Source organism: Ixodes scapularis, unplaced genomic scaffold (assembly GCF_016920785.2).
Source record: "Ixodes scapularis isolate PalLabHiFi unplaced genomic scaffold, ASM1692078v2 PGA_scaffold8__174_contigs__length_109621045, whole genome shotgun sequence".
In the NCBI taxonomy this organism is placed as follows: Eukaryota; Metazoa; Arthropoda; class Arachnida; order Ixodida; family Ixodidae; genus Ixodes; species Ixodes scapularis.
In genome coordinates this window covers 88,166,950-88,190,173 of record NW_024609883.1, presented here as the reverse complement: position 1 = coordinate 88,190,173, position 23,224 = coordinate 88,166,950, and the positions used below count along the sequence as shown (strand labels likewise).

Sequence of the window (23,224 nt, the reverse complement as noted above, 5' to 3'; positions counted from 1 at the left end):
CGGAGTTACATCATAACCCTCTGCATGCCTAATTTTAACTTCGGCATTTTTATTTTTAATGATTGTTTGCTTTACGTCGATAAGTTACATAGCCATCTCAATGAAAATTAAATTTTAGATGTTGAGGGACTTTTTTTTTTTCATTGTTTCGTTAAAAATGGCTAGTTTTTCTCTCGATTAATTTTGTCTTATTTCTGTTAGTCTGTTAAATGGCTCGTGAAACGAAAAAGAAATGCTTTTTTTTAACAGTCAGGTTGAAACACGCGTAACAAAAAATTAATTTTACGCGAAAAAGAAATTTTATAGCAATATTCACGCCACGAGATTTATTTTAAATTTTGCGCGCAATGTCCATGCCGTTACTGAATGCTCATACACACTTTCCACCTCAACGTGATGGTCATACTTTCGCTACCTCAGCGTGACGGCCAAGTTATCCACCTCTTTTCTAAGCGCCCGAAACGCCGAGTGAAAACAAGTGGAAAGGAGGTGACTACAGCTAAATCGTGTCATGCGTTGTCAATATTGCTGTAAAAAAAATTGTTTTGTAAAATTAGTTTTTTGACACGCGTGTCCTACCCAGACATTTTTAAAGAAAGTTATTTTAGGTTGTTGTTTTATTAAGAAATGTGTTTTCTTAAGTGTTTCTGGCTAGGAGGAGGAGTTTGGTGAAACTGTATAGATATGTTTATTTGCGTGCTTTTCTATTCCACATGAGATAAATGAAAAATATAAAATTGAAGTTCACTTCTACTGCCGTTGCTTAAGCACACGTCTCACCACGCACAACACGATCAACCCTCAGGCCGCACCGCAATCACCGTCATCGTGGTCACTGAATTAGTCACCTGCGACCCTAATCACATCGTAGAGGTCCTTCCTGTGGTGATTCATGATTGGCATCTGCTTCCTCACCGTCGACAGGTGATCCAAGTCCACTTCGCCCATCAGCACTGCCTCCTCGGTTCCCGCCGACTGGACCACCTTGCCCAGAGGATCCACCAACATGCTGTGTCCCCACGGAACATACGGTGTACGTTCGCTTCTAGCCGGAGACGCCAAAGCGACGTACACCTGACTATCCACTGCCCTAGACCTCTGGTGTAACTCTTGGTAGATGGGACCGACGATCGTGTTAAACGCGGAAGGAAACACCAGCAGCTTGCAACCGAGTTGCTCGTAGATGTGCGTCAGAGGAGCGAAGTGGATGTCGTAGCACACGCCAACGCCGACTTTGCAGAACGGAGTGTCGAAGGTGGTCAGTCTGTTCCCTGGCGATACTAGGCTTGCCTCACGGAAAGTCATCACTCCAGGAATGTCGATGTCGACTAGATGCAGCTTCCGGTGCTTGGCGACCACACTGCCGTCGGGGCCATAGACGAGACAGGTGTTGTATCTTCGACCCTTACCGTCGACTTCGGTCATGGAACCGCCTATAAGGTACACGCCGTTCTCCCTCGCGGACTGGGACAGCATCTCGCTCGTCTCGCCGGGAATGGTCTCCGCGGAGGCCTTAAAGCCTCGACCGCCGATGGGGTAACCGAAGCAAGCTGGAAGGCATACCATGTGGGCACCGCTGGTCGCAGCCTCCTTGATTTTCAGACTCGCGGCTCGGAGGTTTTCCGACTTGTTTAGCGTCGTAGCGAGTTGTAGAAGGGCCAGGCGAAATGTATTTGTTGCCATGATGTTTTCGAGTGGAGACCGGGAAACTGACTCGCTTTTCCAGCTATAGTGAATTCATTAACTACAAAAAGAACGGCGCACGAAGCATATCCGTCGGAAAACACAGGTGTTCCGCTGACTGGAGGACCCTTACAGCTTTGACGTGGAAGCTCAGGGCAGCGATATGCAGAGCTTCCGCTCGGTGTACAAAAACATACTCTTTTCTCTTGTTTTTTTGTGTTTTTTTTTGTGTTCATATAAAAAAATACATATTGTATATAGCTTAGTGCCCTTATTGGCTAGAATACCTCGAAGTCTACTACTGCTGTCAATATAAGTTAGAATGCCACGACGCGTGCGGCGCGCGGTACTATCAGAGCCTCCTGTCGTATACTGCTCGGTCAACTGTGACACGTGTTGAAGGCCAACTCCCCTGCTGCACCTGTTGCCCTTGTTATGCTTCCGGTTAGTCCGCTGTGCGCCGTTTCCATTTAGGTTCAACCAGAGCCGTATATTGGGTTCGACCGCAGCAGACACTAAGTTCCCATGAAGCCTCGGGCAGCGGCAAAATCGCGTCGTCACCGCGCTCATTGTCTTTGCGGGATGGCTATCACCAGCTGGACCAATCGCGCACAGAGGAAAAAAAAAGCGCATTATTGAGGCGCATTCGCTGCGCGCGGTTGTTTGCTTTAGTCGGTGATTGGAAAACGCGCAAAGGCAATAAACGCTGTGACGGCGCTTTTTCTTTTTTTTTTGCCTTGGCGAAACTTGGCGAGAAAGTCGGCGGTTACAAACGTCGCCGACTCTCGTGGCTTGCGAGCCCCGCAACTGCAATCATCAAAGCGCACCTTCTTGGGATATAGTTGCCGCTTCATTGTAGTAGATAAAAGCGAAAGAGGTATTGACCTTTCCATCGCTTATCACTCGACCGAAAAATGCTGAGTAACTGAGCTGTGGATGCAAATGTAGCGTCTGATATATACCGCACAGCAGAGCTATACAGCGCATGCTCGAAAGGCGTTCCACAGCCCAGCAGACAAAGATGGCAGCGCGGAAAAGCCGATTTTGCAAAGGTGTATAAAACGAACAAGTGGAAGAATGATGCACACCACGGAGCACACTTACAAAGTTGACTAAAGAAAATAAAAAAAGGAACATATACATCGTGTGGGCAACCTGGTGATCCCCAGCAATTCCACCAGGTTGGTCTCGCAAAAAAATCGTCTCTGGTCATTTCAGCCAAAAGAGTGGTGTACCGCCTCTAATAAAAAATAATAAAAAAAAGAAAAAGCTGGTACAGAGTTTGCACCAGAAACTTTTTGAATCCCAACAAAAACGCCGCTGACAAAAAAAAAAAAAAAGCGCTACAGAGATTGCGTTAGGGGCTTTCTGGGTCGCGGCTAGAGCGCGATGAGTCAATAAATGACTATACGTGTTGTTGAACCAGCGTTGCGTCGTGTCATACTCCGAGGCGGGCAGCAACAAGGGAAATCCTACACTGGTGCCCAACGTGGGGCCCGAATCCACGACCCCGGAATTAAGAAGCTCGTGTTCTACCGATTAAGATAAAAAAAGAAGAAAGAAAAACATCTGACTTAAGCAGCGCCAATAGTCTACGTCTTATCAACGTTACCTTAGCTCGACGATTACATACCAACCTATGACGCAGCGCCACTTAGATGCTTTCCGCTATGAAATTGAACATACGAATTGGTCTGTTATTTTTGAAGGTCCATCGGTAGATGATGCTTATAATTCTTTTTTGGACTTATATATTCGAATATATGGCAAATATTTTCCATTTAGAACCGTAAAACCCTCCAAAAACTCTAGCAAACCTTGGGTTACACCTAAACTTCTCCACTATGATTCGCACGAAAAACCACTTATATGGTCAGTTTTTAAAATCTAGGGAAACCTCGAAACTTGAGATTTTTCTGAAATATAGAAACAAACTAACAAGCATGCTGCGACAAGCGAAGGAAGATTATTACATTAATATGTTTAATATCGATGATATACGTCAAAGTGACGTGATGTGGCAAAGACTCAAAACATTGCTTAATTACAAACCACAGGTTTTTATGCCAGTTGAAATTAACATAGATGGTTGTATAATATCGGGGACGGATATGGTGAATGCTTTTAATAACTATTTTGTAAATCATAATACATCTCCTGTTTCTACTACTACTGTAAATAATGCAATTCAGTGCATGCCTTCACCCTTGCCTAATACTATATTTCTTTTTCCTACTGATGTATCCGAAGTCTATAGTATATTTATGAGCCTAAACAATAGTAGAAGTATTGATGCATACAATATACAAATAAAACCAACAAAGTATGTTCTTGATATCCTAGCACCATACCTAACTTATATATTCAATCTTGCACTCGAGTCCGGTGAGTTTCCTATCAAAATGCAGATTGCCAAAGTTAGTGTACTACATAAAGGTGGTGATTTAAATAATATTAACAATTCTAGACCAATTTCCATACTCCCAGTATTTTCTAAGCCACTCGAAAAAATAGTTTCAAATAGAATTGTCTCTCATCTTGAGAAATACCTTTTAATTACAAATTCTCAATTTGGTTTCCGTAAAAGTTATTCCACTGAGTTATCATTATTAAAACAAAAAGAAATAATATTAAAAGCATTAGATAATCACTTATTAACAGTCGGTATATATTTAGATTTCTCTAAGGCCTTCGACGAAATAAATCACAATGTCCTTATAGCAAAATTAGAATACTATGGCATTCGTGGGAAAACATTAAGTTTGTTACAATCTTACTTACAGAATCGTACCCAGTTCGTGTCGATATTTAACTTTAAATCTGATATTTCAAAAACAACAAATGGTGTACCCCAAGGCAGCATTTTAGGCCCCCTACTTTTTATTCTTTATATTAACGATATTGTGAATGTAAACCGTGATCTTAAAGTTGAGTTCATTATATATGCTGATGACACTAGCATCTTCTTTTTCGATAAAGATATCCGTACTCTAGTAACTAAATGTAATATCGTTATTGATCGTGTAGATAAATGGACAAAAAATAATCACCTTAAGTTAAATTCGCAAAAAACCAAAGCCATTTTATTTAAAAGTCAACATGCTACAGTTATAATCCGAAACCCACTGATTTTAAATTGAACAATGAAGAAATTGAATTTGTCGACACTATTAAGACTTTGGGTGTTTGGTTTACAAATAGTATGTCTTGGAATAAACATGTTGATAATCTTTCGTCTAAATTGTCAAAAACACTGGGGTTGCTCACAAAGTTTAAATCATTGCTACCTCGTTGTGTTGAGCTCCAACTTTACAATGCTTAAGTATATTCCCAACTTAATTATTGTCATCTAGTTTGGGGAAATACAACAAAAACAAATATAAATAAACTACATATTTTGCAAAAAAAAGCTGTGCGTGCTATTGCCAATGTTTCATACTATGATCATACTGAACACTTGTTCTCATTTGTTTAATATAAAACCAGTTTCAAATATTTACAGGTTCCGACTTCTTGTGGCGTACAAGAAGTCTACGCAGTTTAAAAATAAAGTTTTTGAGGAATTATGTAACCTAGTCCTTTTCACTTCCTCATATCAACTCCGCCCTAAAGAAAAATGGTTTGTTTCGTCATCACATACAGTATATTATAACCACACGCTAAATTACCAATTAAGTACTTTATTAAATGAATTATTTTTAAAAGGTGTTGATATTCATGCAATGACGCTGGCAGAGGTACGAGCACTATTTTAGGGTTGTTTTTTTAGGTACGGCTAAGGCAATTCGGATCACTGTACCATTGTATACCACAATGAATGTATTAATTTTATTTTTTCTCTTGTTTTTGTTTGATCTATCGTATGTACATTTAAAATAGTGTTCTTTCTTTCAATGTATCTATTTTGTTCGTTTTTGAAATTGCTTAGGAATCGCATGCTGTAAAGGGGGCCAGGACCTCCGTCAAGCTGCTGCAGCAGCTTTTTTTCTTGGTCCCCCGTTTCAGTGATGAAACAAAATAGAGATTTATTATATTATAATCCACAGTGAGCGATTTTAAATATGTCCCCTCGGGTGAGCGCTAACACATGTGCAATTCGTCACGCTTCATTACAAACGAACGCCTCGGATATCTCCGTCATCTTTCTGCTCTCGGTGTTCTGAGTCGAGACAATGGTGCTGCCAAACTTCGGTACACAATTAAAATTGTTGCATTGTATTGTCAAATTACCCGAGGGCGGCGATTTGAGCAAGAGATGGTGTTCCCTGGTCTCTCATATATACCATGGCGGCCCGATCTGGCCTATGTATACCCCGTCACAAAAGAAAATAATCTTATACACCACCCCTTCGCAGCACTCAATACACATTGTCATGTATTTCTTCTGACATGGCCTATAACGTCCCTCCCTTCGGCCGAATATTTCTGTCAGCTTCTAGGCCTCTCCCGTGTTCGTTATTTTGAGCAAATAAAGATTAAGATTACAAATCGGCGCACATAAACGTCGTGGTCTGATTGTCTCGGATTCCTCAAAGCGTTGCGTTTATTGGTGTTTCCTTTTCGCTGGGTACACACGAGCAAACAAAATGACATTTCAACCGGATGCTCGCTTGCGCATCCGGCAAAAAGCGGTATCCTCAATTTTTCTTGTTTATGTTCGACATCGCGGTTTTATTTCTTTCTTTTATAAAACGTTGTTGTGTTTTTTTCACAGAATCTGCGCGTGTGCAAGGGAGAAATACAGAGAGGTAAAAATGTGTGCGTGGTGGAGTGTGCAGCAGTGGCTCGGAGCCGATAACCTTAAAAAAAAAATATCTAAAAAGAAAAAGAAATCAAGCAGTCTTGTTGGGAGAAGCGTGTAAAAAGAAAAATTTTATGCGGAAAAAAAATATAGAGAAATATTGACAGCGAAAGATTTATTTGAAATTCTGCGCGCGAAGTTCATGACGTCACGGGTCATTGCGGAATGACCATCTGGGTCGTGAAGGCGAAACCGATTCACCTCTCCTCCACGCGCCCGAAATGCCGAGAGAGAAAACAAGTGGAAAGGAGATGACTACCGACTAAAGCGCGTCTCGCGCCGTCAATATTGCTATATAAATTATTTTCTTCGCGGAAAATTAATTTTTGACACGCCTGTCCCAACCAAACCGTTAAAAAAAAAATTTTTTTTTTCTTTTTAGGGGCCCTTTAAGCAACACCGAATGCTTTTCTTGAAGCGTAGTCTTCACGGCTTGAGTCACTAACAACTTATTAGGAAACGATTTTGAAGCCACACCAGTACTAGCTTAGCAGAAGTCCAGGTACGGAGGTGAAATTCTGGAGGCGCTCAAGATACGACATTTCGCAACAAAAAAAAAAAAAATAAAGAAATATCGGCTCCCGATCTCTTCATCAGGTCAGACAGTTACAAAGAACTGATTACACTTGTAATCAATTACATTTAATTGTAAATTTTTAACGCTTTAATTTTTGTTTTCAGTAACGTTTACTCTAAGTCAAAAACTATTTTTCTGTATCAATTTTATGTTTCCGAGGGAGATAAAATTATTGAGTTGAGCTTTTTTTTTTTACGTAAAAGAAGTGTTTGGAATGCCCGTGCTTCACTCGTCCATACTGCACCAACGTTGGCCACTTTTTTTCCTATCTTCAAACAACTAAAAAAATATGAACCAAGCTACCAGAATGATTAGAATGTCAACGGGCTTAACGACGTTTCGACTGACGAGCTCGACCGTCCAAACGTCGCTCGTTTTGCGTCGAAACGTAAGAAGATGACTGACGAGAACTTCGAGGAACAACTGCTGTTGAAGCTCAACGAGATGTGAATGACAAAAAGAAACAAAATGCAACTACTTCGAACATATGCATACATCTTTGATTTCGTAACAAAAAGTTAAAGAAGTAACCTGACAAGTAATCACTTACTTTATTGTAATGTTTCAATTACTTCTCTGATGCAGTAATTGATTGCTGTAATCAGTTACCTTTTCGGTAAATCTATTGTAATTGTAACGCGTTCCTTATTTTTCAGAAACGCGTACAAGACTGCCTCTGCTCCACTGTCTACTAGTCACCTCCTCTCTGTGTTCTCAGAGTCCTCCTTCATCCCTTGCCTGCTTTGTTTTTTCAGGCTTCCTTTTTCCTCCTCCTTCCTCGGAGGAACAAACGCTAGCACGACGGAGCGGATCATTAAACGTATGCTGCCAGTTTGGGAACGTATTAGCGAGTTTTAGAATAGGGGGCCCCACAGCTTTGGGTGCCCCAAACAGCATGGGGCGTCCCAGTGCGCATGCGCAGAACTTCTGCGCATGCCCATTGCGATGCCCCAAGCTGTTTGGGGCATCCAAAGCTGCGGGGCCTCCTATTCTAAAACTCGCTATTATCCGACCAAGTCTTTTGTGCTTCTTTCATTATTTCTATTTAGAATTACCAGCAAGCTCTCCTTTTAAAGTGGACTCAGATCAATGGACTTCTTCCAAAACCGACGCGCCCCATTGCGGCGAAACACCACGCCATGCACTCTGGGAACTAGTTGGCCACTCAGTTTCGGTTTCGACTGAGCAGCTTCATCTCATGCTATCACGCCGCGACCGAACGCGCTGCTTGCGTTTTTGATTATCTGACTTTTTACGAATGTACAATACACACATTCTCGAGCGATACAAAACGAAGACCGGGGCACTTTCCTTGGTTCCCAAAACACCGGATATTGTGTGTGCGTATACAAACGTAGCAAGACGTGGCTTAGTCACCTCATCCCACGAGGGCATCTTTGGGCTCAATTTCAATAATTCACCAGTGAACTACAACTGAAATTTGGTCACCTTGAGCCCTCCACATATTTTGTTTGCCAAACGTCCGCTTTTGTTACTTCATTGGGCGAAAAGCAAGCCGCATATCCTCACAGGAGTATCAAAGTTGAGCCCAGCGTTGACGCGTGAACTTTTAAGGAAACTCAATAAATTTGACCTCACTACTGCACAAAAGTTACTATGGTGTCTTCCTCGTGTCCTCATATATCTCCGACACAAATTTTATGCTGATAGAAGATCAAGTTTTTGCAAACGCTGAGATCGGCTAGCAACGACGGAGGCCCTAACAAGCGTCCCCTACTCCTCGCTAAACCTTTTTAAATGAGCTCTTACTGACGCCCAAGACCTGTGCCTGAACGGTGTGTCTGGAAATTATCTCGGCATACTCAGTCAGGAAGAAAGCAAACACATAACACATAGTATGATCATTAGCAACTGTCAAATGCGCTTTGAATGTTTTCGTTTGTTTGGCGCACCGCATAGGGGTTCGCGCCCGTCCGGCGCACTTCCGGCGAACGGTGCGACATTCTTCACATAAGTGCTGGAGTTTTGCTTTCTTTGATTGCAGGATAACTTTATGGGCATACGCGATGTTGAATATTGGTAGAATGCAAGCGGGTGGGGACTTCACTTCGTGCAGTGTTGCGGGTCAGTACAGATAAGAGATAAGAAGTATGTTAAAATTGAGCTTTTCAATGGCGCCTCCGAGTTTTACCTCGAAGTTATATTTCGTCTATGGACGCACGAAACGAAGAAACTTCCTGATCAACAACACTAATGTAAAGGTGCGAGCTCGATGTATGCATACCTATTGGTTGCCACAGCTTGTTGATTCGTCAGATCCCCGAGCTTCGCAAAGTCGAGATTCTCAGCATTGGCTCGTCCACATACCTCGGAACGCTAACAGAAAGGCTCATGTACAAAAATACAACAAGCATATGTTAAGACAAGCTATTCGTCTCGGGCTTGTGCTAAAGCTTCGAGGTCTGGCCATTTAGGTTAGTTTAGAGACCACAAATGACGCTCTCGGGACCAGAAAACTTGAGATAACGGCCGCTATTAGTCCACGCTGTGTATAATCTCTTGTCGACGTGTCGATCGAAACCGAAACCATACCACTCTCCTCCCTGGCCCACTAGTTCCCAGAATGCAAAGCGGGCCGTGTTGCATGCAGGGCTTTATGGAAGTAGTCCATTGTTCCCCTTCAGATGCGGTCAGACGTCACAAAAGACATTAGGGAGGAAGCTGGGTGCACGCTGGCCTTCACTCAAGGCCAAGGGAGCGTCGCAGAAAGTCTTCGAGTCGTTCATTGCTCAGACGTCTGCCAGCTTCAAACCTAGTTTAAACAAGCAAGTAGCCAGATTTGTACACGCCACGAACGTGTCGTTCCGAGCGGTTGAGCACACGAAGTTTGCTACACTCACGAACATGATGCGTACCGGGTGCAAGCTTTCCTCCCGGCATTTAGTAGGAGGAAACGCCTCGCTAAAGGAAATTTTCGCCGAAGCAAAAATTGCAAACGATCCCACAAAGTGTGCTGCGATTGACAGCGGTTGCTGCTGCATTCTAGAAAGGCATGTAGAAGGAGATTTGCCTTCAGACAGTGCGCTGTCTGTTTGAAATGGTTTCTACCTAGGCTTTCATTCGAATAGATGTAAGAGACGTGCTTGAGGAGATGTGTGCTATGGTGGAAATATTGTGCGAATGTTGCATGTGTTAGAGAAAAACACAAAGACGTGATTTTTTTTTTTTTTAACGTTTGAGTTTTTGTTTTAATTTGAAACCGCTGAGTTTTTTGGGTTTTTTTGCTTTAATAAGAATATACGTGACACTGCAGCAAAATATTAATTGGGCAGTCTCCTGACATTATATTAAATCACCGGGCGAAAACGAAAACAAATTGTGTATGTTGGGCGATCATTACGGTATCAGAAGACTACACAATAGATTTTATTTTTTTTGCTACAGCGTCGCATATATTTTTAATAGTCAAAAAAACGCAACTGCTCGAAACCGAAACTGGACTGGGGAGGAAGAAGAAATATAGAAAAGGAGAGAGCAAGTGGAAGTCACGTGGCTGTGCAACGTTTTTTTAATCAACGCACTTGCAGCTTTTTAGCCACAAAAAATGGCTATCATATTTATTTTTTTTAATATTGAGTGTGTGTCGTTGATGACCCACGACTTTGATTAAACTTGGTGGTTGTCTTTAAATCATAGAAAAAGGCACGTGACCACAAAAAAGAGAGTGAGGACGACTCAGGCCGGTCAGTTCTCGATCGGCGGTTTTTCGGGCAGAAAGAACACGAATTTCGAGCCGCAAAATTGTGTTCTAGGTAGTTGTTTTCTCATGTGTCATGTACAAATAAAACATAGGCGAGCATAAATACCATGTCAGTGTCCCTTAAAGGGGTACTACCACGAAATTTCGGCGCTTATTTTGGGTCTATACGTTTTCAAATGAGCAGTATCACATCGGACGCAACAATATCTTGATAAAAAAGACACGACAAGGAATTTTAAAGCAAATTAAACGATTAGCAAAGAGCACCTGGTGGATGTTGCTAAAGCCTCGTTTGTAATGCCCGACTAGGAACCTTGACAGGTGGTGATGATTACTGTCTCGCCAAGAACTATACGTGCTTTGAACCATCCCGATAGCTCTACGGCCAGCACATAAGGGAAGAGGGGAGGGAGGAATTCCCCACTCAACTGGACTAGCTCTTTTTAGGGGCGAAGCTCCTTAGGGGCTAGCCATGTCCGTATGTCCGTCTGCCGTCGGGTGCACGTGCTCCTGCTCTTAAGCTCACGCGCTCACGTGCTCACGAGCACGCGAGCACGTGCTTCCGTGCTCGTGTAGGGCAAAAAAAATAAACAACAACCGCATTTCCACGTGGTGAATGATGCTGATTGGGGCGAAGCTCTGGTGGTGCTTGTCTGCGTAGACGGTGAGCCGCAGCCTGCCGAGCCTTTCGTTCGTTTTCATCCATGTCAGAAAGAGAATGTGTGGTATGGAACGTGGTTATATACGCATCTGAGCATTTGACCGCAGCGTGACATGGATGAAAACGAACGAAAGGCTCGGCATGCTGCGGCTCAGCGTCTACGCAGACAAGCACCACCAGAGCTTCGCCTCAATCAGCATCATTCACCACGTGGAAATGCGGTTGTTTTTTGAGTGTCAAGCTTATAGATTAACCCGTCACTCAAAATTCACACAAGAGCAGGTTTGCGGTTAGTTGCGGTGGCCCGATGGCTGGCGTGCTTCGACCGCTTCGGTGGCTGGAGCGGCTAGGGCATCCTGACGACGTCACCCTCGCCGCAGCTTTACTCATCCCGAGACAGACTACGTCACGATTGCGCCGGATGTGACGTGCTCTCCGCTGGCTGCTCCCCGAGCGGTTGCCGGAGTGGGCCATTTATCACGATAAATACAGCCATCAGGCTCACGACGTGGGATTGTCATTTACTGATGTTTTGGATCATATTCAGCCTATTTCTGAACACGACGGGTACATTTCAAATTTTGTTGAAGTATCCCTTTAAAGCCTAACCAGAATTTTGAAATTGCAGTTGCTAAGGTACATTTCTAATTTAAGGAATTGACTTACGTTTTGTTGCGTGGCACATCACCTTTAACGCAAAACACTAGCTCATTAGACTAGTTTATGCACATCCAAGCGTATCTTGATTTATCCTTGAGGTGATAAAGCCATGAAAACAATTATAAACAAACGAGCATAAATATTTCTTTAATCTCCAGGAAACTTGTGCATCTACAAGTGAATATATTACACAATTGATATAGAAACAACCTTTTTGTTCTATTTTTTAAATGTTACTGACAAAAATACGCGAGCCAGTTACGAATTCATGCTTGTAAGATTTTAGTCAAATCACTGTGGGACACAAATTGAGTTTGTTTTTTTCTACAAAAGATACGATGGGCATGGATATGTAATAGTACGCCAAAACAACATGGTCGAAAAGGAAGGAAGAACTGGGCAGGACGCCCTTTGTTTTCGTCCATGTTGTTTTGGCGTATTACACCATGATGCAAAACCAACTAGCCATCCTTATACAGAATTTAAAATTGTCTTTTTTTCTCGTTTTTTTTCTTCCGTTTAATGGTTGTACAACAATTATCTGGCATTAATTTTCCATAAAAAACGCACTGCGCGTGTCAAATAACACCGCATATGGATATATCTGTCACCATACACGACCATATAGGCCATACAGTATATGCTCCCATTTGCTCCCTCATGTGGCGATATACTGCCTTTTGTTTCAGATTTAATAATATACTACATGGCCATATATAAAATATATCCGGTCCATATATGACAATTTTGCAAGGGGTTCTTACTGTACGCGGTAAATATCGCACCGACGCTGCTTCCACAGAGGTTCCTGCTTTCTCACTGAAGACAAGTGGTCCAAGTCCACCACTCCCATCACAACGGCCTCGTCGTGTCCCGCCGACTGCACCACTTTCCCCTGGGGATCCACCAGCATGCTGTGTCCCCAAGCAACATACGACAACAGTTCGTTCGTTGCAGACGATACCGTTGCCACATATACCTGGTTGTCCGCTGCCCTTGCTCTTTGAAGCAGCTCCCAGTGAAGCGAGCCCATGGTCCTGTTGAAGGCACCGGGAAACACCAATAGCTTGCAACCGAGGTCAGCGTATGCTTGCGCCAGCTGCGGATACCGAATGTCGTAGCAAATGCCGAGGCCTACTTTGCAGAAGGGTGTCTCAAAGACGGCGAGCTTATCTCCAGGTGTTATGACGTCCGACTCGCGGTGGTTTAGCTTGCCTGGGACGTCGATGTCGAACAAGTGCAGTTTCCGGTACTTGGCAACCAGCGAACCGTCGGGACCGTACACGAGGCACGTTTTGAACATGCTTCCGCCATCCTGTTCGATCATGGTACCACCGACGAGGTAAACGTTGCTTTCCCTCGCGGAGTGCGACAACATTTCGCTGGTTTCCCCCGGAACGGTCTCGGCGGACTGCAGGTAGTTCCGGCTGCCGTTGGGGCATGCGAAGCCCGCAGGCAAGCAGACCATCTGGGCTCCGCTGTCTGCTGCTTTCTTGATCGCCGTACTAGCTTTCCACATATTTTCCTTCTTGTTGCCTGCTAACGTTAGCTGCAAGAGTGCAAGGCAAAACTGGTTAGACGTCATTATAGATTAGAGATTGGGTGTGCTCTGAAGGACGAGGCTCCGATTCGGTGCGTCAAACATCTGTTGCTCTCAACAACAGATAAAAAAAATGTAGATATATTTTTTGTGTTAACAGCTGCAGCATACATGCCCCAGATCACGAAAACAGTCATCAGTGTGATGTAGGGGTGTGCAGCTTCAACGTCGCTCATAATATATACAAGGTGGTTGTTTCTATACAACTTTACAAACTGATAAAAAAAACAAAAAACATCCTCAACACGCAGGTGAGTTGCACGGTTGGGGCACGGTGTAAGATATATAGTATATATATATACAGGGTGTTTTTTTTTAAAAGCTTAACAGATTTGTTTAAAAAAAGCCGTGAAAGTTACACTTATGCCGCTTGTGGAGGTTAGTAATACGGCCTGGGGGACATATTATAAGGGGCTAATCATAACGATCAGTCGACTAATTAAGTAAAAGTCGTTAATTAACTTTTTAATTAATGAAAATAGACATGTGGTTCCAATTAGAAACTTTCTCAGCATCATCGAAAACCACTAAATCAGTAATTTTCAGAAAAACTTTGAGCGCGTGAGAAGCGTAGTAATGCACTAAAGTTACCACTCGTGGAGCAGGTACAAAGCTAGCGGTTGGGATAAGGCGCCCGCGCGATTTTTTTGTCTCTTATCTAGCCCCAGCCTTGTACCTGCTCCACGAGCGGTAACTTTAGTACAATACTACGCTTCTCACGCGCCGAAAGTCTTTCTGAAAATGACTGATTTAGTGGTTTTCGATGATACTGAGCAAGTTTCTAATTGGAACCATATGTCTCTTTTCATTATTTAAGTTAATTAACGAATTTTACTTAATTAGTCGACTGATCGTTACGATTAGCCCCCTATAATATGTCCTTCTGGCCGTATAACTCACCTCCACAAGGAGCATAAGTGTAACTTTCACGGATTTTTTAAAATAAATCTGTTAAGCTGAAAAAAACACCCTGTATATATATACAGTGTGTCACAAAAAATGTACAAAGTTTTTTTGTTTGTTTTTTTACCGCGAGAAAACAAAGCATCGCCGAACGCTCATTCTCCGCCCAAAGGTAGCGCTAGATTTCACAAAGAGATGCTAAAGTTTCAGCCCGATCCGATACCTTATTCAAAAGTTATAAGTGATTCTCTGAAAATATCAACGGGAAAATGACGGCCGACGGAGTTTTCGAATACACGGGGCTCTATAGCACCAGAAACCGGAAACGGGCAAAAATGGGCTCCATTTTCCCATTGAAATTTTCAGAAAATCACTCATAACGTTTGAGTAAGGTATCGGATCGGGCTGAAACTTTGGCATCCGGTTCTGACCTCTAGCGCTACCTTTAGACGGAGAATGAGCGTTCGGCGGTGCCTAGTTTATTTTTGCGGTAAAAAAAAAAAAAGCTGTAATTTTTTTACGACACCCTGTATGTAAGTATATATATATATATATATATATATATATATATATATATATATATATATATATACCGTGAAATACCGTGCATCCTCCTGTTTTTCAGTAAGAGCCCAACTCTAAATACTCGAACATAGGTTGAACAAAACTTCTGAAATTGTGCCGCTCACGTCAGGCTTCACCGCTTTGCAGATGGGTTCTCAGAAAAGCACCTGATGCGGCAAGGATGTTTTCCTAAGACAAATATTAAAAACAATAAAAGCAATGACAATTAATATATATATATATATATATATAGAGAGAGAGAGAGAGAGAGAAGAAGAAGAAGAAGAAAAGAACCCTTAGTGAAAACAGCAATTTAATCTTCGACGTTTCGGACGGAGTCCGGCCTTCGTTTTCTGACGAAGGCCGGACTCCGGCCGAAACATCGAAGAATAAATCGTCTGTTGTTGCTGCTTTCACTAAGGATTCTTTTCTTCTTCTATACCCACGCCTTCGGACCCCGCCACCATGCCCGTTGTATATATATATATATATATATATACATATATATAAGTCAAAGATGAGTACTGCCGGAGTTACTGATACGAAGTTTATTACGACGTTTCGATCGAGGACCGCTCTTTATCAGATGATAAAGAGCGGTCCCCGCTCGAAACGTCGTAATAAACTTCGTATTAGTAACTTTCACAGTACGCATCCTTGACTTATTAACGTTTCCCGGTCCACTGTTGTATACTTACCTTACTTCATATATAAATATATAAAACAATGGAAATTTAAATACACACATATATATATTTAAATGCCCATTGTTTTTATTGTTTGGAATATTTGCACTCTTAGAAAAACACCCTAGCCGCATCAGCGGCTTCTCCGAGCACCCCTGTGCAAAGAGGTGAAGCCTGACGCAAGCGGCACTTTTGTATAAGCTTTGTTAAACCTATGTTCGAGTATTTAGAGTTGGGCGCTTATATGTATACACCAACTCATCTCTGTGACATCACGGCGCGGTGGTGGCGCGTCGGTCGCACTTCCGGTCTGGGGCTGTGGGCAGAAGTCCCCATGGCAGACGTGTATTCCTGCGTTGCTTTGAAGGGAACCAGATAAAAACCTGCCTTCTCGTCAAAATGCCGGACCTGGGGCCGTACCAAAAGCGTCGAGAAAGGTTTGAAGGTCAGTTTTCACGTGCTTGGTTCGTCCGAGAATCTAGATATGTGCTGTGAAAAGGCAAAAGCAGACGCCGTCGGACAACGATTGCTTGGGCGGGAAGCACTTTGGGTTGAATTCACGGATACTTGCGGCCATCAGATTTATTTGTTTTGTTCCAACATGAACGCCAGAAAACCATTGTGCGGACCACCTGCGGACTACGTTCAGCGCGTCTTCAAGTTCAAACAGCCGCCTGATCGTTCGAACTGTCGTCTGCTCTTTCAAACGTTTCTGCTTGTCGTCTGCTCTCTTAGACGACGCCGGCCCGTAGACCAAATGTTGGCCCGGTACTTGCTATAAGAAGTAAGTGCAGGCCTCAAAAGACTTCAGTTCGAAGGCTGGTAAGCAGGCTCGATGTAAACAGTAAATACAAGGAAATGTTGATCATTGTTACCAGTGACCATCACTGACTTGGTATGCCTAATTGACTTGGTCCGATTCTGCTTGCGATTTTCAGTATCGACGTCGACCATCTCAGCTACGGTTCACACTTTTGCAGCCCGAGCGGCGTCGCGACTGAAAATTGCGAGCGAAATCTCATCACGCGAATCAGGTTTTAGCGTACATACTGCGGCGCCCACGCGGAATGAATCGCCACATGTCCCATTATTTACGCGAAGTTTCGCGGTGTAACGAACCTCGGTAATTTCGCTGACGCCGCTCAAGTAATCAGGCATTGCCAGGAAGACACAGAATCAACAATTCGAACGCGAAAAAGAGCAGGGGGACTCCCACCGACGCCGACAACATCACATTTCAATGGTTTATGGGCGACGGCGAGCTTCTTGCCCACACCCCCATCGCGCATGCGCGGCGCCGGTGGCGTCCGCTAGGGGCGCTCCAGTTTAACATGATTGTAAACCTGAGACTGGGGCAGGAAGAGAACACAACAGAAGGTAGTAAAAGAGGAGGCAACGTCTCAAACTCAGCTGCAAAGTTTATTTCGAACCCGCTTTATATACCCCATCTCTAACGTCGTCTCTACAAAAAAAAAAGAGAAAAAAACATGACAAGAGGACGCCGGGTAGCGGTGGTTATGCTAGAATGTGACTCTTTGTGTGAGTGTCCCACAGCCAAGGTCAAGTGTCATTGTCCTCTTGTCATGTTTTTTTTTTTTTTTTAGAGACGACGTTAGAGATGGGGTATATAAAGCGTGTTCGAAATGAACTTTGCAGCTGAATTTGAGACGTTGCCTCCTCTTTTACTACCTTCTGTTGTGTTCTTTTCCTGCCCCAGTCTCAGGTTTACAATCATGTTCAACTTACACCTGCTCGCCTGCACTCTGACTATTTTTTCGCTCCAGTTTGTTTGTAAACATGATTTGGTGTATATATACCAGGTGTTTTTGATATACATTAACAGATTCGTTTTAAAAAAAAAAAGAAAGGTGAAAGTTACACTAACGTGGTTTGTGCAGGTGAGTTATACGGTTAGAGGACAGAGTATAGTTGGCTAATCGTAACAACCAGTCGGTTAATTAAGATTCATAAATTAACTTTTTAATTAATGAAAATAGACATATGGTTCCAATCAGAAACTTGCTTAGCGTCATCGAAAATCACTAAATCAACTCTTTTTAGAAGGATATGACGCAAAGCAGTATATTACAACGTTCCGTAAGAACGTTTATTTGGACTCTAGGTTTCGCTTTCTTATCGGAGCGCACCTCTGCGCCCGCTGTCCTGCTCCCCAGTCGCTGAGAAGCGCAACACACGTGCGCTCAACTTCCCTCGATGCTACGAGGGAGGCGAGGGGTTGACTTCGCGCCGCGACCACCGGGGGGCAGGACTGCGGGCGCGAAGATGCGCTCCGATAAGAAAGCGAAACTTAGAAACGCGTCCAAATTGAGCGTTATATCCTTCTAAAAAGAGTTGATATAGTGATTTTCGATGATGTTAAGAAAATTTCTATTTGGAACCATGTCTATTTTCATTAATTAAAAAGTCAATTTACATATCTTAATTAATTAGCCGAATGATCTTTACGATTAGCCCCCTATACTATGTCCCCCTGGCCGTATAACTCACCTGTACGAACCGCATTAGTGTAACTTTTACGGCTTTTCATAGCAAATCTGTTAAAAAAAACTGCATATTATATATACTATATATATTCCTGCAAAATAACTTTATTGACCGCGGCGAACGTCAGGGCACAAGGATACGAAAAAATTAACAACTTAAGTAAAATGCGCAAACTAACCTTTAAAGTATTTTTTATTTAGCTGGCATATTTCAATTCGAGATTTGTAGCCGGTTGTTTATTTAGGCCAAATAAGTGGATAATAAAAAAAAAAAAATCTTCACGTGGCAAATCACCAAAATTCGCCCCCATGATAAATAGAAGAATTTGATTTTTGTCAAAAGTACCTTCTTAACAACCTGTTAAAAAAGTACTTTTTAACAAATGTTGTTTGTTGGCACACACGGCCGACAATCATAATGTAGGACATTTACTTCACCCCAGCAAACTCACAAGGCCAAAAAAAAATCTGTCTGAAACTTAAATAAGGCTTACCTATGTCAAATATCTATGCTCAATAAAATTACTTAGTGATGACTGTGCTATTTACCAAATAATTTCTAAAGATTCTGACTCAAAACAATTACAGCATGATATAAACTATATAACTAAATGGCGTGAACTGTGGTAAATGAAACTAAATACTAATAAATGTAAATTATTGCGTGTGGCTCGTACACCTACTTTTACTACTGCTTATGACCCTAAAAACGCAGCATTACAACTTGTAGACTCGTACAAATATCTGGGCGCAATACTAACCTCTGATCTCACCTGGGACGAGCACGTTACATACATGGTTAATAACGCCAACCGCATGCTTGGTTATCTTGAACGTAATTTATTTTAGCTCCTTTATTGTTAAAGCCTTATCTTTATAAAGTATTGGTGCATTAAAAACTTGAATATGCAGCCTCTATCTGGAATCCCGGTACTATTTCCTTAGACAGTCGCCTGAATCCGTCCAGAACAAATTTGTATGTTTCATATTGGCGAACTATAATTGCACCACTGGTATAACATCAATAAAAAAAACAGCCTACATCTTCCCAGCCTCGCACATCGCCGCAGAATCACAAGCCTGTGTCTCTTTTACAAAATTTTTTATCATAACTCTGTGCTCAGAAATCAGCTAATTGATCCTCCATCATTTGTTTCAGCATGTCCTGATCATCATCATAATGTTGCCATCACATTTTGTCACTACAACAGACTTTACTCATCATTCATTCCTAGAGTATCAAGTGACTGGAATTGCCTACTTACTACATCCCATGCATCAATTGTTGATTCCGTTCTTTTCACTACACCTAGTAATCATGTGTTTTCTTTTGCGTAATTATTGTTTTTGTGTTTTCACTGTTTAACTAAATATATTTTGCTCCTATGGTTATAAAATTTGTAATTTTCTCCTCTGTTTATATTAAAAAAAGACACCACTCGTGACTCCCCTTTGTATTGTTTTTGGCCCCGAGAGTAAAATTAATAAATAAATAAATAACAAATACCTCAGCACCTTATTTTTTTTCTTTTATTTTGAGCGGACCGGCATGCACATGAACTAAGTTTCTATGCTTGAGAACAACTCTCTGTGGCATTTTCGAAGATACGAGGAGTGCACATGTGCAGCTCAAGGTGCACAAGCTTTCAGATGAATTCACGGGTGAAAGAGAAAAACCGTTCCAGGCTAGATCATCATCATGCGGAGGGCTTTGGTAACTGAGTGAAATAACAAAATGACGAAGAAAAGACGAGGGCATGTGCTTCCTTATGAAGACAAACATATAAGAGTGTTTATAAGCAACGTCTACAATATCTTTTCCTGAGACTCATTATATTTATTGTTCACAACTCAGATCATTCAATACAGACGTTCCAAATAGGCGTCCGGACGAATATCAGTCCTTTTTCCGTCAAGCATCCACACAAACACACATGCAATCGCGAAGGACCAAACAGACGGCATAGAAAAACACACATACAATCCGAAAACTAAAAGGAAACTAAAAGCACTTGTTCGGAAGCTCATTCTTTGGATGAGGGCAAAAACAAAAAGAAACGCACGTAAAACAAAAGGGGCTGGAGGCAGCACGAAAGGGTCCTAGAGTTCATCGGTGAACCTGCTCGTATTGTGGAGGTGCTCTCCGTAGTCGGTGGCCTCACTTCCGACGAAGAGGTCGTGGTGGTCGACGATCTCGCGGATCGAAAGCTTGCCGTCCTTGTCAGTATCACCGTTCTCGAGTAAGTGGTCCGCCTCCTGCTCTGCTATCTCCCTGCGAGCGAAAAAGCATCCCACCTGTAGTCAGGACTCCAGACGTAGTACGGATAAAGCCAAACAAAATCCGAAAGAAATTTGCCGGTACTGTGGAGTGATGGATGGATGGATGCTAACACCTGTACACTTCATATCAGGTGGTAGCAATCGCCACCTAGATTACAAACTAAAAACCAAAAGCGTGACTCTCTCATTCTAAGCCAATTTCCTTCCCTTTCACGATGTTGTAACTATCACCAGGCGGTGTGGGACATCACCAGGATGACCTTTGGGGGATCAGGCAAAAAATACTAAAACATCACCCCCCACCTCTTCCCCCCGGCGAGGGAGTCGCCAATTTTCCTTTGCTCGATGCAGAACGACTAGTGTTGGCAATCTAGCGTTTTTTTTTTTTTTTAGATGTCTGGTGGGAGAAAGTCAGGTCAGCATGCATTTTTGCTTACTCTCACAAAAATTGTTTGTTCGTTCGTTCTTAGCCTGTGCCTTAAATTTAGCGGTCCTTAGCATGTTTTTACTTTTGAGTTGGCAACACTGGGAACGAAATGGGCCTATCTAAGTATGAGTGCAAGATAGATTTGTTTAAATTTTCCTTCTTCCTAAGGATCATGCACGACTAGAATCACCTACAAAATGAAAATCTTACAATACATGACAATGCATCATTCTCATGCTAACTTTCTCATTATTTGTTGATAAATGTTCTCTTCATGTGTTCGGGCCTTGTGAGGTACAAGTTTATGTGCCCAAACGTATTTTAAAGGATAGTGTGACCAGTGTTTTCTGAACTGTATATAATGAAGTTTTGCCCGAGCTGTTATATACATATATCCTGTTCTAACTGCTGACACTGTTATTTTTCTATTTTAGCATTGAAACTATGTTCACAAAAATTATTTAGTTTTTTGTCAAACCCAAGTATTGAAAACTACAGAGATGTCGTGTTAATATGAACATCTACTTCCCATCAAATATTGTCTGTAGTGCAAGTCATACATAATAATGAGACAAAACTGCACGTATTTACCTAGCTTGTTCCCGAAAGTTTTATTCATATAGGTAGAAGCTTCCTTAGGATGTCATCTGAAACATCTGGCGTTGATAACTTGTAACATCAAGTAAATATTGTGCATGGTCCCCACTAACCGCGTTTCGCAGTGTCGTACAGACATTCTCAAGCTTCACCTTAAATATATTCAAAATTATATCATTTTTTTTCCACTTTGTCTAAAAATAAGGGCTTAGAATAAAGACTCTACATATATAAAGTGTGGAACATAAATGAGTCTATGTTTATATGAGCTGGTTTCTGCAAAAAGAAGTGCATTACAATTTACATGCCGTATTTACTTGCATAATGAACACTTTTTTTTTCCCAAAAACATTTACACTTATTTGTGTGTGTGTGTGGGGGGGGGGGGGGGGGGGCACATTAATTACGCGGGGTCATATTTTTTCATTTACACACTTCGTGAAAATGTCATATTAGGTGCCAATATGACACTGCGAGGTACTGTGGCAAGTCTCCACTGATGGAAGTGCACCCACGGCTGGTTTAGAGCGCACCACGGTAGCCATGCTTTATAAATTGCAAACCTCGGGGGATCAATGGCTGAGTGGGCACACACCAGCTCGGAGCACGTAGAGCGAAAGCTCCCGCTACAGAACCCAGGATCCTGGGTTCAATCCCCACCCCTGCCCATTTCGATCTGGATGAGCATCATACCCGCATGCAGTTGTCTATCACTACTGCATGATGCACATTAAAGACTACAGGCTAGCGGTTCACTGCACCGGCTCAATTGCTCATCTACAGCTGGGAGAATCATCGCCCGTTGAGGCAGACCAAGTTCTAGGCTGTATAAACACACACACAACCCAATTTTTTAAATTGCAATTCTTTTAGGGCGCTTTCGGCGTGCCAATTGCCGAAAGAAAAGCGCCCTACCAAGAACACTTAGCACAAAGAGCAACACAGGCTTAACCGCTTCATAGGCTTAACCTCTTTCACGATTTCACTGTCCGAAAGCGAACCACAGATGACAGCGTGCTTGTTGACCTCAATGCGTCCGATAGGCAAAAAATGTCCCCGGGCTGGGCAATTCCTCGACCCAAGCTTCATGTAGTGCGCGTGCAGCTCGGTTTCAAGGTTGATCAGTTCCGCAACTCAAACTTGCAGCCATTACAAGAGCGGCTTGGCTTGGCTTGATTTGGCCTGACCGCCTGGCGGCAAAAGAATATTGGCTTGGTGGCTAGCTAAATTGGACGCAATTTGAGACTCGCGGAACCAGAAATTGGTGGTGCATCTTTACAACAAGTACCAAATATTGGTAGTCGTTGCGGACGGTGCATTCATTATGGAAGTAAATATGGTACCTTCGTTTCCTCAATTCCCTATTTCTCGCTCCCTTCCCCCCCCCCCCCCCCCCCCTCTTCCAGAAGGTGTATTTCGCAAAGTATGTGAAATAAGTAATGCAACGGGCCAATTTCGGCACTGACTGGGGCGTTTTCATGTACGTCACTCTTTAGTGTCCCTTAAAAACAAACTAAAATAAAAAAAAAAAAATTTGAAGGGTTCACAGTAGAATTTTGA

At 42.5% G+C, this 23,224-nt stretch overlaps 3 protein-coding genes across 3 annotated transcripts in view; all 3 read right to left on the bottom strand.

Annotated features, from left to right (window-relative positions):
* Nucleotides 1–669: 669 nt before the first annotated feature.
* Nucleotides 670–2,101, bottom strand: LOC8031204 (omega-amidase NIT2-like). The gene has a single exon (XM_040217576.3). The coding sequence runs from the start codon at nt 1,681–1,683 to the stop codon at nt 841–843; it is 843 nt and encodes a 280-aa protein (XP_040073510.1). The 5' UTR covers nt 1,684–2,101; the 3' UTR covers nt 670–840.
* Nucleotides 2,102–12,639: 10,538 nt separating this feature from the next.
* LOC115330946 (omega-amidase NIT2) lies at nt 12,640–13,800 on the bottom strand. The gene has a single exon (XM_029992973.4). It carries the CDS (start codon nt 13,686–13,688, stop codon nt 12,864–12,866), a length of 825 nt encoding a protein of 274 aa, XP_029848833.2. The 5' UTR covers nt 13,689–13,800; the 3' UTR covers nt 12,640–12,863.
* A 6,376-nt stretch (nt 13,801–20,176) lies between these two features.
* Nucleotides 20,177–23,224, bottom strand: part of LOC8052620 (reticulocalbin-2) — a 41,480-nt gene continuing 38,432 nt past the window's right edge. Inside the window, exon 6 of the mRNA XM_029992972.4 lies at nt 20,177–20,632. Coding sequence (XP_029848832.2) covers nt 20,461–20,632 — 172 coding nt within the window. The 3' untranslated portion in view covers nt 20,177–20,460. The remainder of the gene's footprint in view (nt 20,633–23,224) is intronic.